The sequence below is a fragment of the Gobius niger genome, assembly GCF_951799975.1.
Source record: "Gobius niger genome assembly, chromosome: 14".
NCBI lineage: Eukaryota > Metazoa > Chordata > Actinopteri > Gobiiformes > Gobiidae > Gobius > Gobius niger.
In genome coordinates, this window is record NC_136865.1 from 19,702,473 (window position 1) to 19,715,595 (window position 13,123).

Genomic DNA, 13,123 nt, shown 5'->3' on the forward strand with positions numbered 1-13,123 from the left:
CTCAATCTTCCCTCTCTCTAAATCCAATGTTACAGTCACAACCCGGGTCGAATGTTTCCTCTGAAAATGATCACAGTAGAGCCGTTATTCGAGACCGAGAAAGATCTTTTGGCCTTTTTTTGCATGAATAACCTTAATATTCCTTTGACAAAAAGTGATTAAACATTTTAACAGACCGGACAGATGCACCCCCATAACACCTCTTTGTGTCTTCTTACCAAGACTCTGTTTGCCAAATGTTGCGGCATCCAAATATTTTGAACTATGAGCTGCTTTTTAACCTTAGTAATCAGCCAATTTTAACAATATAAGATGTCCTTCAAGTATTTCAACATTTCTCTCAGGGAAAAAAAAAGTCTATTGACGATTGTGCAAAAACTCAAATGCCTTTAATGTAATGTGTCTCAGATACATTGTCAGATAAAGACGCTGTTTTTGAAGCATGTCATCAAGAAAAGCCCCTGGTTAGTGGTAAATCCCTCACTCTGAGATTTACTGACTCTCACCACATCTCATCGTCTCCAGCATGTCCCACACCGCACAGTTAGTCCTTGGACGTCAGGACGTGTCCAAAGCCCTGTCCTGTCGCTGTATTCTGACGCTGCTGTATGTTTTTTTCCCCCCCAGAATGCTCAGCGGCTGGCAGTGGGAGCGCAGGTGGCACAGACTCTCACCACACCTGTCGTCTCTGTGGCCACTCCCAGCCTCCTGGCCCAGGGGCTGCCCTTCTCCGCCATGCCCACCGCCTACAACACAGGTGAGCCAGACTAGAGTAGCATTGCCTTATTAGGGATGGGCGGATTGATTCCACAGGAGTTTTAATCAAGGCTCAAGTCATTCTTCGGTCTCCACAGACATTTATTTGGCTATCTTCATATGTCTTAATCATGCCATTAATGCCATTGCCAACAATCTAACCTCATTGGCCGCTTAAACCCCAAGGAAATCAAGTTAGTCTTCTTAATTGGCTTTCTCTCGGACTCTGCTCCAGGTAGGTGCCTCATGTTGCTCTGTGCCACGCCTATACTGTTCCCATAGCAACTCAATTAAAGCTGAACCAAAAGTAAGTTCTCCCCTATTTGTCAGTTTTAAGGAAGCAAATATAATTGAAAAAACAAATGAAATATTAATATTATGAACTGTGCTGTATTTATCTGAAATTCTTTATCTTTTTAATCTACAAAACAAAATATGAAATTAAATGTTTAAATCTGCCTTGATTGGAGCTACATATTGATATCGGGTAACAAGTACCGATACTGATTAGCATATGTAAAACAAAGGTGCGACACAAAAGGACAACTAACTCCATTCTTCTGTGCCAAATCAACCCACAGCAGCAGAGTATTGGACTGACCCATTCATATTGTGACAGGAGGTCCAGGTTTATATTCTGCAAGCCTTCAAAGCATTCATTTAACATTTTAATTTAACATCGACACAGTTAAATAACCAGGTAGATTGACATTTTACTGTAGCTTACGTATTAACATAATAAAATAACCACTTTCAAAAATGTACATTGATTGAAATGCATCACTCATATGAATTTATTGGTATGGGTGTCGACCAAAACGACCCCAAAAGCATTGGTATTGTGTCAATTTAAAAAAAAATGCGGTGTTGTCCATCACTAATAGTGGTGTCATAGATATTGTCCTTCACATTTTCGAACCCCATTCAGAATTGTTGGGCCCATTTTGAGCTATTCTGCACTCAAATTGGCACCATCATTTTGTAAGCGTGTTGCTAGCTAAAAATGGTGGTTTGTATGATGATTGTAGTTCCCCTTGCTGCCAGCAGAAGGTGCTCCAAGCAATCTAAGAGTTCTCTAAACTTTGCGTGCACACTCATTGTATCAAACTATAAAATGTAAAGTACGGAGGTAGGTTTTAGTTTCAGAATTTTGCATGATACAATAAAAGTAAATAAAAAGTCTCCATAGTTCTCCCAGTGTTTAATGGCCGTGTGTTTCGTGCAGAGTACCAGCTGACCAGCGCGGACATCACTGCGCTGCATGCTCTGGCATCACCTGGAGGTCTGTTACCGAGCAGCGTGTCGACATGGCAACAGCAGGCCGTCTCCCAGCAACCGCCTCAGCAACAGCAGCAACACCCGCAGCCGACGAGCGCTCAGCAACAGCAGCAGATCAACCTGGCGTCGCTCAGTAACTTGGTGTAAGTTTGCGACGCTTCAGAAACGGGTTCTGTTTTTTTTTGTTCCTGTCCCATAGAGATCGACGTTACGCTCTTGAGACTTCTAAATTAAATGCTCACCTTGGACCCTCCGTCCACCCCCCCCTGTCAGCTTGCATGGTCTCATTGTCATAGCCTTACAATGCAAGCACTTCACACCTTTCCCTCCTTTAGTAAATCACAGCATCCCGTCATCTCAGCCCCGCCATGACATCAGTTGGAGTTTTTTTTATGAAGAGCAGAAGCAGAGGGGAAGTTGACTCTTGGGTTGCACTTAAGTACTTTACAGCACAGTTATGACATGGTACGGAGGGAGCACCGTGACTTAAGGGAGAAAGAGAGTACTGTTTCTTTCTAATGCAGTCATTATACTGGTTTAGTGTTAGGGTAACGTCTTTGATCACTCACATGACTCATGTTACCATGAAATAAACTAGGTTTGTACCTGTTTTTTTTTACGTAATCACTTGAAGTGATACACAGCCAGGTTCAAAAGAAACTTGTGTCATGTCTAAGTTGAGCAACACTTTCACTCATGGATTGGCCCTCACAAAGATCTTAAAGGGATATTTCAGGATTTTTGACATAGGGCCTCATTTCCTTGTTATCCAGAGTGTTGCTGATTTCTGGAGATATTTTTTTTGTAATTCATGCAGTTCTTATATTTGAAGAGTTTCGTGGTGCTAGGCTAGTGCAAGGCTAGCACATTTCTTTGATGTCAGCTAGCCTGCATTAAAAACAGTCTGACCCGCTCCACCGAGCACCTGAGGCAAATCACTTATAAAGCCAGACTAATGATATTAATGTCTGTGTCGATAGAATCATTTTTGGAATATAACTGACCTTGCATCACATGAATGATCGCATTTTGGGGGACTACTTTCTAGCAGATCACTCCTCCGCTGCATTGCTTCTCCAACCATGAAGCAGATGCCGCTCGAATATAAGTTATTTTAAATGCAAAATGGTTAAAATTATTCTATCAACACAGACATGTGACCCGCTCCAGGCACTGTGGAGCGGGTCAGACTGTTTTTATTGCAGACTTGCTGATACCATAGAAATGCACTAGCCTTGCATTAGCCTAGCGCCACGAAACTCTTCAAATATAAGAACTGCATGAATTACAAAAAAAATATCTCCAGAAATCAACAACACTCTGGATAACTAGGAAATGAGGCCCTATGTCAAAAATACTAAAATATCCTTTTACTTGTTTTGCAATTATGTGCTGGAGAAGGTTTTGCTCCGTGGTCCGACTCTCCCACTATCAATACAAGATCTCAGTGTAAAATGAATGCAACACTGTTCGGAAATAAATCTGAGTGTGTGCGCTTTTCTTTTCTTTTTTTTTTTTAAAGCCGACTATCATTCTGACATGGCAAAGTCACACTTTTAGAATCGATGCTGTCTCAATCCTTTACCACGCTGTCACTGTGCTGTAAAGTAAAGTGCTGCCATTTCTTGTTTGCATTTAATGTTGCAGATACCAGTTCCACTCATAAAAAAAAAAAATTTATGCACAGCCGTGTGTTAAATGAGATTTGAGCAAAGATTTCTAGTCCCCTCTCCCTGCCTCTCGAGACGTGTTTAACATATGGCCTTGATGCACCGCTGTAGTCGTGCTTATTTGCTTAAATGAAAAAAAATGACTGTAATTAGCTCCAAAGCGGTAATTAAGAACTGTCAATGCACCGTCGCACAGAACAGAACAGCAGCGCGTGCAGTGTTGTGTCTGATGTTAAGTCTGGCGCTTAAACAACTGTAGACTCGTTGAAAGCATTAAACAACAAAGGTAACATGTCCCCCTGAACTCCGCCGAATTGTGACTGCGTGTAAACAGTAGGTATGGTGTTTACTTAGGGAACTTGTCCAGTGTAATGCCGTGTTGGTGGGGTTGTGGTGAAGTCTCTCTCTCCTCTCGTCCGCAGCATGTGGGGCATGGACAAACAGAGCAGCGATCTGTCCAGCCAGGTGTCCAGCCTGGCGGCCAATCTGAGGTGAACAGCCCAGTCCCAGTGTGCGTGTGTCCAATGTCCCATGTTTGTAGTGGACTGTGTTGCAACATAAGAGGAGCGTGTCTCAAATATGATTCTAAATGAGCCCGAAGCTTCTCTTTTTAGATATTGAAAGGTTTTAGCCTGTTGATCTGCGAGGGAATGTGAGGGAATAGCTTTGCACAAATTACATTAGGATTAATATTTGAAATTATTTAGCGATAACACTTAATGCATGTGTTTCTCTCTTCGGACCAAAAGGTTCAGAAAAATTCAAACAATGGAAAAATGAATCATCTGACATCGTATATGAACTCACTGAAGTGTTGGCCATTTAATAGGGCTGCACAAACAAGTAAAAGTGGCAATTTAAAACAAAGACTGCAGGAGTGAAACATCCCCTGCAAACAACAAAATGACCCGTCTCAATGAGGGGCTAATTAGGGCTGGATACCGTTACTTATTTTTCGATACCGGTACTTTAACAATACTTTTTTCGATGCCTATACTAAAATATTTATCATATTGAGCTATAAAACAGATTGGTAATGTTATTGATTCCTTTTCCTTCCATTTAATTTATTTTGTATCTGTATCATTTGTTTGAGGTGAAACAACCAAGAAACTTTTTTTTTTTTTCAATTTTGAACCCGTTTAAAAAATATATATATTCCTAAATTTTCAACAACAAAAAAGTCAATTTTCCTCCCTAAATTTCCCAAAGAATTTCACAATTTTAAACCTGTTATTCCTGAATTTTCCCAAAATTTTCAAATGTTTCTCCCCTTTTTTTTTTTTTTCAACTTTTGCCACCAATTTTCCCAGTTTTTCCCCACATTTTTTTCTCAAATTTACCACAATTTACCGCTTGTTTTTCCCCAATTTTTTCCACTTTTTAAAAAAAACATTTCAACTTGTTTTTCGCTTTTTTTTTATTTTATATTGAGGAACAACAGATTTTCTTTTTCTTTTCGATACCTGCTTTCCATACTTTTATTTTTTCCAGTAGTGCCTAAACCTTTTTTTTTTTCGATCCCAGACTGGTATTGTTTAACGGTACCCAGCCCTAGGGCTTATTGGGTTAAAAACCAGCCAACCTTGTAGTTTAGGCCACTTGAATTAATCTGAAATGCATGTGGATTTTGTATTGGTTTGTCTAGCCTCAAATAGTAATGCTGGATGTGTAAAATCTACTCAGCAAACTGAAGGAAATCTAATCACAATCCTAGTGCTTGTCAGAAACATTCAGATATTGTTTCAAAATCGCGCTGCCCGACTTTACCGTGTGCATGTTTGTCTTTAAATACTCACTCGATGATATGTTCTTCACCTGTTTGTGTGCTTTAGGTTCATGTTGAGCTCAGATGAAATAGGACTGTGCTAGTTTTACACTCAGACTTCACAACATTATTGTCTATGCACACAATAATGTTGGCGCCTCACATTTTTTCCTCCTCTGTTCGGACTCCAATCCTTTGTTTTGTCCCCACAGCGTTGGCTCTCCGTCCAACCTGCTCTTGGGTAGAGATGAGTGGTTGGGCCGGTACTGTATCTCACTTCCTGTTTCCTGTTTGTCTGTGCGCTTTGGCTGGCTCCTTTTAAGCATGTGTGCAGACAACAGACCGGATTGACTTTGACACTAACCCATTGATTATTATGCATTCCTTCACACCTTCAGTCGACTTACTCTGTCAATTCATTCACACTCGCCACTCATGCTTCTCAGGCTGTCCTGTCGATCTATGGGGAGATGTTTCTGCTTGGAACAGGCTATGGATTGAATATCGATTGGTTAATGGGGAAATATGGTGTGGCTTTGCTCTGTTGATTTGTGAACTGTAAGGTGTTTTATTTTGCATTTTGCGTTAGTCTTGTTTATGAACAGTACTGTGCAAACGTTAAAGTATACACACGCTGTGTTCTGTCACTTTCTAAAGCCATGTGCTTTTTTAAAATCTAACTTTTAAAGCCATGCTGCATAGAATTTAACCTTTAAATACAACACTAGCCTTAATTTCAATACAGGTTCAATTATTGATGAAAAATACCTTAAAGCAGTACTAAGTAACTCTTCCCCCTAGAGGCCATAAGTGCAACTGCAGGTGTAGTAGCAAGTTACGTTTTTTAACTTATTAATTGTCTTGGAGAGTAAATACTACGCTGACAGGAAAGGCGAAGGGAGAGAGGGTTACTGTGCATCCAATTATAAAATGGAAACATTTTTTTTTCACTCAAACTTGGCTGTAAATACTGTTTAAAGTGACGTTAGCCCACAGTTAGCTTTGCCCGTTAGCATGTTATCTTCTTCTTCGTGATTCTATTAGTGTGTATTGCTTTCTCCGGTCCGGTGGCAGTCAAGTTGCAAACATGGTTTTCTGTCCAGAGACACCAGGGGGAGATGAAAGACCCTCCAATCATCCCATAAACACTTGTATTACCCCCACAGGGACTACGGAAAGGATTTATTAAGGTAAACACGTTACTTAGTACTGCTTTAAAGAAGAACTAAGTAACTTGTTTACCTTAATAAATCCTTTCTGTAGTCCCTCAGGGGTAATACAAGTGTCAGTGGGATGATTGGAGGGTCTTTCATTTCCCCCTGGTGTCTCTGGCCAGAAAACCACACTTGTACCTTTCCCTGCTACGACCCGGAGGCGCAGTACACACTAATGGAATCACGAAGAAGACGCTAACAGGCTAACAGGCAAGGCTAACTAAGGGCTAGCGCCAATTTAGCAGTGTTTACAGCCAAGTTTGAGTTTTAAAAAAAAGTATCCCCATTGTGTAATTGAGTGTACAATATGCCGCTCTCCCTTTGTCTTTTCTATAAGCGTAGTATTTACTCTCACGGACAACTGATGAGTAAAACAAACTCAACATGCTACGACACCTTATGGCCTAGAGGGGCATGACTTACTTAGTTCTGCTTTAAAAAAACAACAACTAGTGGACTCTCCTCAGAGCTCACTTGTCTCCAATAGAAAGAATAATTTGATTGAAAATGTTTCTTTAATAACCCACTGCAAAAAATACCATTGTCTGTGTAGCTGAGCATTTGGAGCATGTTTAGGATCACTGCTACGTTTGTACGACATTCTAGCTGCAAGAAAAAAACAGTGGAGTCTGAGAGGATAGATGGAAAATAAGAGGGAGTCTGAATGTCTTATGTAAGTTTATTTACCATCAGTGCGAGACCTGGATGCATAAACTCGAGACATTGTGTTAGTCTGACCATTCAAGACTGGCAATGCTGTAATAAACCTCTGCTGAGCGTCATACTGATATGCAGCTAAAATACGAGCCCAAGTTACAGCAGAGATTACGACCTTAAAGCATGACCCAACAGTGACAAATCACCACGAATGTTCCGCAGTGTGGCTTTAATGGGTTTACAAAAGAGTGAGAAAACTACATGAATTGGTTGGTGCTTCATATTCTTCACTTTGCTTCTTGTATGTTAACAGAATGATCTTACTTTGTCTCAAACCTTTGCACAGTACTTGTTAACACGTATGAAGGTTCCTGTCTGATGTGTTGCCCCCTGTTTCCTCCACTGTTTTGTGACCCTATCGTCTTTTCAGGCCGGTGGCCCATTTACCTCAAGGCGCCATGCTGACGGTCAACACCAACTCCAGCGTGAGCATCAAGTCTGAGCCAGTGTCTCCGGGGCGGGACAGGAGCACGCCTTGCCCCCCTCCGTCCTCCTCCACGCCGGTCTCCACGGCAGCCGGGGGCACCATACTCACCGCCCCGCCCCAGTACCCCGGCTCCCTGCTCTGCCTCGAACCGCCCACGGGACGCTCGCCGGCGGACAGCGTCAGTAGCAACGCCAGCTCGTTCGAGGGGAGCGATCGGGACGACACGGGCGGCGGAGGAGGAGGGGGCGGGGGAGGGGGCGGCGGCGGCGGGACGGCGAGCATTAACCCGGCGGATCTCCTCATCAGGACGGCCAGCGAGCAAGAGCAGGAAGGGGGCAACGTGAAGCGCATGAGACTAGACGCTTGGGCCACATAGAGGCAGCGGATTTGACATGTTTCTTTTTTGTTGTTGTTTTTTCTCGTTTTGGAGACACTCGCGCACTCACGGCACGCACCCCACCACTGCCATTCAACACTAGCACCGTGTCATGGCCCCTGTCATACAACTTAGCTGCAGACTTTGCCAAAATAAGAAAAAAAAACGAAACAAAAAAATGTTTAGTCGAGGAAGACGGCTTCGAGTGGACACGACATGATCTTTCTTTAGCTCAAACAGACTTCTCAATAGACAAACTGATGAGGTTTGTACATGGTTGCGCATCACCGTGTACTCGCATTGCTGCACTGGCATAACAAGTGGCAACAAGAACTGGACTTGCGCGCCACTTTTGCCTCCATTTTGAAAAAGGAAAAAAAAAAAAAAAAAATCCAGCATCTTTCAGGATCCATCCATAGCTCGCTCACCTATATATGGCACTTTTGGAAATGCCTTGATGCGGTTTTCAGACTGAAACGCGTGTATTCAGCACTAAAAAAACATTTGACAAACTTCGCCACCCCAGCAGCTACGGAGTGCCAATACCAACCTCAACAAAACCACAAAAAAGAGAAAAAAAAATGCCAAATGCCTCTCGCAAATGGCACAGGGACGAACCGTCACACACACCGCACTTGTCACAGAGAACACCAGGATTTGAGACTGTTTCGAGGGCCTACAGAGCGCCCCCTGCTGTCCTCACCCCACGGCTGCACTTAACCGTCCTTTTGACTTTGTGACCTCTTCTCGAACTCTTTGCAAAGGATACCAGGAGTCTAGATTAGTACCCAGGAGTAGACGCCATGCAGTGAAATGTGTAGTTTTTTTTCCAAGCCTAAATCTGGCTTTTTTTTCTTTTCCTCCCGGGTAGTATTTCGTTCTTTCAGTCCACGTGTTGACCTTACTATATCTGTTAGTAATTTAAAAACCTTGTCCAGCGGTAGGACTTTGTATAAACCACTCCTTATACAAGAGCTTTGATGTCCTCCTCCTTTTAGCCTCTCTCGTATCTATTAGCTGTCCTCTTTTCGCCGTGAAAAGTGAAACGGAAAAAGACATTTTCTATATTTCTACCGCGCAAAAAGTTTCAGGGGGGCGACAACGTACAGCAGCGGCTTTCAAACGACGTGTATGTACATATGGATATAATATTTGCATAGACTTTGCTAGGTATCCCTAAAAACAAGCAATGTGTTGACTCAGTGGATCTGTTTGCATAATATATGAGTGTGACTTTGATCATGTTTTTTGGAGTAAACGGTGCCGGACTCGAGGCCACACGTTCTGGTGACAGTAATGACGTTTTATCCGTAAAAAGTTTTAAAAAAAAGACAAAAAAAACAAAACTATTTTATGCTATCGTGGATGGTCGTGTGCACTCTTCTCACGGAGGCCTGCTTGGTCGTGGTGTTGTCATTCTATTCTCTTATGCCACAAAGCTTATACGGTTATCAGTGAAAATGTCCATTATTATTAGACACGAAACTCGTTATTATTAAGACACTGCCACTCACTTTTGGTATAGTTATATGAGGTAAAAAAAAAAAAATACACTTAGGTTAATTGAGTAAGACTTGTCACGTAAGCACACACTTAGTTTATGCCTTTTCGTTTTTTAAAGTCGAGGTTTTTTCGGGCTTTTGGAAAACGTGCTGTCGATTTAGGAAGCACAGCGTTCTGTCATAGCCATTTCATGTGTGTATGTGTGTGTGTGAGTAGTTGTAATAATAGTCAACAAATGGAAATATTCTCCCAATTTTCTTGATGTTTTCTGGGTGCAGACTGTTAAATGTGGACAGTATTTTTATATATGGTTATGGATATACCGCAGTTGAAATCTATGTAAGGGGGTAAAGGAAGAGAGAGCGTAACCTGCGTTTGGACTCTTTCGATCTAGGGATGGGCACTACAAGCAAAAAACAACAACAAAAAGTTTGATATTATACTCAGACAAGCACCTAAATGCATTTTCATTGTTTGGAAAGAGCATTCGTGAACACCCATTGTTTTGTTTTTGTTTATGGCCAATCATTTTTTAAAAGCAGACCTAATGTAACAGGGAAACATGGCATGGAATAAACTCATCCACGCTGGGATTTGAACCCGTGATGCACCAGGATGTGGGGATTTCCGTGCAGCCTCAACCCTCTTTGATTTGTCTCGCTTATGTTTTACCGACATTGTTTCAGCAGCCAGTCAAAAGGAAGTTCCTCATTTATATCGGAGCCAAGTTATAATCAGCCACAAATAATGCTCAAATCGGATTTAACTTGGGGACAGATGGAGACAAATTCACAAAATAAGACACTTTATTTTTTAAAATTTCTTAAAGCTACAGTGCGGAACATTCCAGGTCAAATGTTGCTACGTCACAAGATCAATTTATGAAACTCAAAAGAACTAAATGGACCATCGTGATTCCAAACAGCCGACAAAGCACTCTCTTCAGCGGGTTATCAAAAGTAAAGTATTTCTGGCAGTATATGGTCATGTTTGAAAACAGTTAAGGGAGAAAAAAATTTGGAGAACAATCTAAACTTTCTCTAATTGTTCTAAAACTACTTTAACAAATGCTGACTTATGAACATAGTTTTCTACTAGATGAAGATACAAAGACATGGAGAGGAGCAAAGTGGTTCAACAGCCCAAAAATACATAAATGACGGAGAATGCTAACATGATGCTACATGATAGCATCGCGCTAACGCTAGCTAGCACAACGATTGCCATTTTTTCCGCATCTGCTGAACAATCTGCTGTGAATAAACATCCACACGGACCCGATTTAGACTTTACTTTACTTTGTTTCAAGTAAAATCTCCCAATAATGAGATATTAACCGAAAACTAAGACGAAAAAATCTGCAGTTTGCCAGTTACCATAGTTACCATAGTTATCGCCATGGAATTTTCAGTCGCCCTCCACCTCAGTTTTAAACTACAGGCTCTTTCGTGTGTTATTAATGCTTATATTTTATGATATTTTGTGGGTGAAATGTTCTGCACTGTGGCTTTGATTTGGTTCAGCGGCGCCTGAAGGCAGTTTTGAAGGGCTGTTTGGATTCCCGGTCCCATCCCTGTTCCGGACGTCACGTTGCTGTTGAGGTTTTGAGGCGGACGCACTTCGAACATCATGTTTAAAATTCTTCACTCTTCCGTCCCTCATTGTGTTGTGTAATATTTTTTGAACTATTATTGTCCAACGTGCACCGAGTTTTCTATTTTCAATTTGGCTTGTCCCTTTTCGTTGGACACTGCTAATGATCTTGACCCCCCCTCCCTCTCTCCCCACACACATTATTGGCCACATTTTCTCCCAATTCAAATTTAAACATTGGAGAAGATTAAGCCCAAATCGTTTACTTTGTGATGCAAGCATAAACAAAATGGCGGAGTTGTTGCCTAGGACCTTGTGTTTCAGAAAAGCCCCTGAAAACATCATTATCTGACCCTTGGAAATGATCTGACCCTTGGAAATGATATGTATATTTCCTTTTTTTAACTTATAGTTTCGACTGTCGAACTCGGTCCCCTGACTCAAAAACCTCTTCATTTGAAAGACTTCACATATTCTGCGCTTGTATCACAAAGCGAATGATTTCTTTGCCTAATCTGCCCCACTAACCGTAACCTTACGTCGGTGGGTGCTTGACTGAAGGGGACACTGACTGCTTTTAGGGGCAGGTTTATTGTACAATGGTTCTCTGTCCGAGCTCTAGTTTAGTCACATGACAATCTTTATGAGACATGAAACCTGCACCGTGTTACTCGTTGTGTACAATGTTTTTAGAATCTCACTATTTTTGGATTAAGTTGTGCTGGTGACAGTTCCATTGTCTATTACTATAATGATATGATTATTACTATTATGGAGCTTTTTATTTTATTGAGATTTTTTGTGTAGGATAGCCAACCGTTTATTTTCTCTGGTCATAAACATAGTACTGGTTTCCTTTTTTGAAACAACTTGCTGAAAATTGCACGATCAGTTATTGTGGTATTAGCAAATGCAATGAAGGAAATACCAGTTAAATGCTGCAGTTTTAATTAAGATATAGAATATATTTATAAAACGTGAAACAACTGAAAATGGTAATTCATATTAATTGAATAATGTAAATGCATGGGCTACAGGTAACATCCAGCTCCTGTTGTAAACACAAAGGACATGCATCACATGAGTGTCAGCTCAGAATAATGTAGCATATGGATACTAAAGATGAAATTTATAGCTAATATATTGTGTTGAGCTAGTCTGCTTTGGGTTTTGTTGTAAAGAATAAAATATTCTTTTGTTTTTGAGAATGATATACATTTGTGTATATTTTCATATACAAAGTATGCACTGATATGTTATTGAAATTCTATACCGCTTTTACAAAAAAGTGTTTGTTGTACCAAAGTATCCAAGTCCCTTGAAACCTTATCCTTTTTGCGTATGTTTTACCGTATTTTATATATTAAATAGACAAACTGAGTGACAAATCCGAGTCTGTATCATTGTCATTTCTACAGGTCGCAGGAACATCTGCAACACTTTGTTCAGAGACACGTCTAATTTATAGTCTCTACATCATATATATTTCAAACCGTAGATAAAAAATGCACTGTGCTCTTGTTTTATCACAAGTTTGATCCGCATGAATTGATGACAGTTGAGTTTTGTCATAAAACGTGCTGCAGCTTCTCTTCACGCGAGTTCAGTGATAATTAAAGATCTAAATTTAGACGATCAGACACCACCTGTCAGGTTCACAGCAGCAGGAATAGTTTCTCTTACAATGTCGCCTTGTTTGAGATGCGATTGGAACAGAGCCTGTGCTGACTGTTAAAAATCCACACCAATAATTAATGTGAGTTAACATAAAACCACGAGACCCCATGAGTTGTCATTGTCGACACATAAGAAACAGCAGAA

At 41.0% G+C, this 13,123-nt stretch overlaps 1 protein-coding gene across 7 annotated transcripts in view; it reads left to right on the top strand.

The window, feature by feature from the left end:
- LOC306974371 (myocyte-specific enhancer factor 2D homolog) overlaps positions 1-9,552 on the top strand; it is a 28,603-nt gene extending 19,051 nt beyond the window's left edge. For 3 of the 7 annotated variants that reach the window (XM_079571574.1, XM_079571575.1, XM_079571577.1), the window contains 5 exons: positions 628-757; positions 1,982-2,177; positions 4,127-4,195; positions 5,685-5,735; positions 7,774-9,552. In XM_079571574.1, coding sequence (XP_079427700.1) covers positions 628-757; positions 1,982-2,177; positions 4,127-4,195; positions 5,685-5,735; positions 7,774-8,206 — 879 coding nt within the window. In that variant the 3' untranslated portion in view covers positions 8,207-9,552. The remainder of the gene's footprint in view (positions 1-627; positions 758-1,981; positions 2,178-4,126; positions 4,196-5,684; positions 5,736-7,773) is intronic. The other 4 variants (XM_079571579.1, XM_079571580.1, XM_079571576.1 and 1 more) reach the window with 3 other exon arrangements.
- Positions 9,553-13,123: the final 3,571 nt, after the last annotated feature.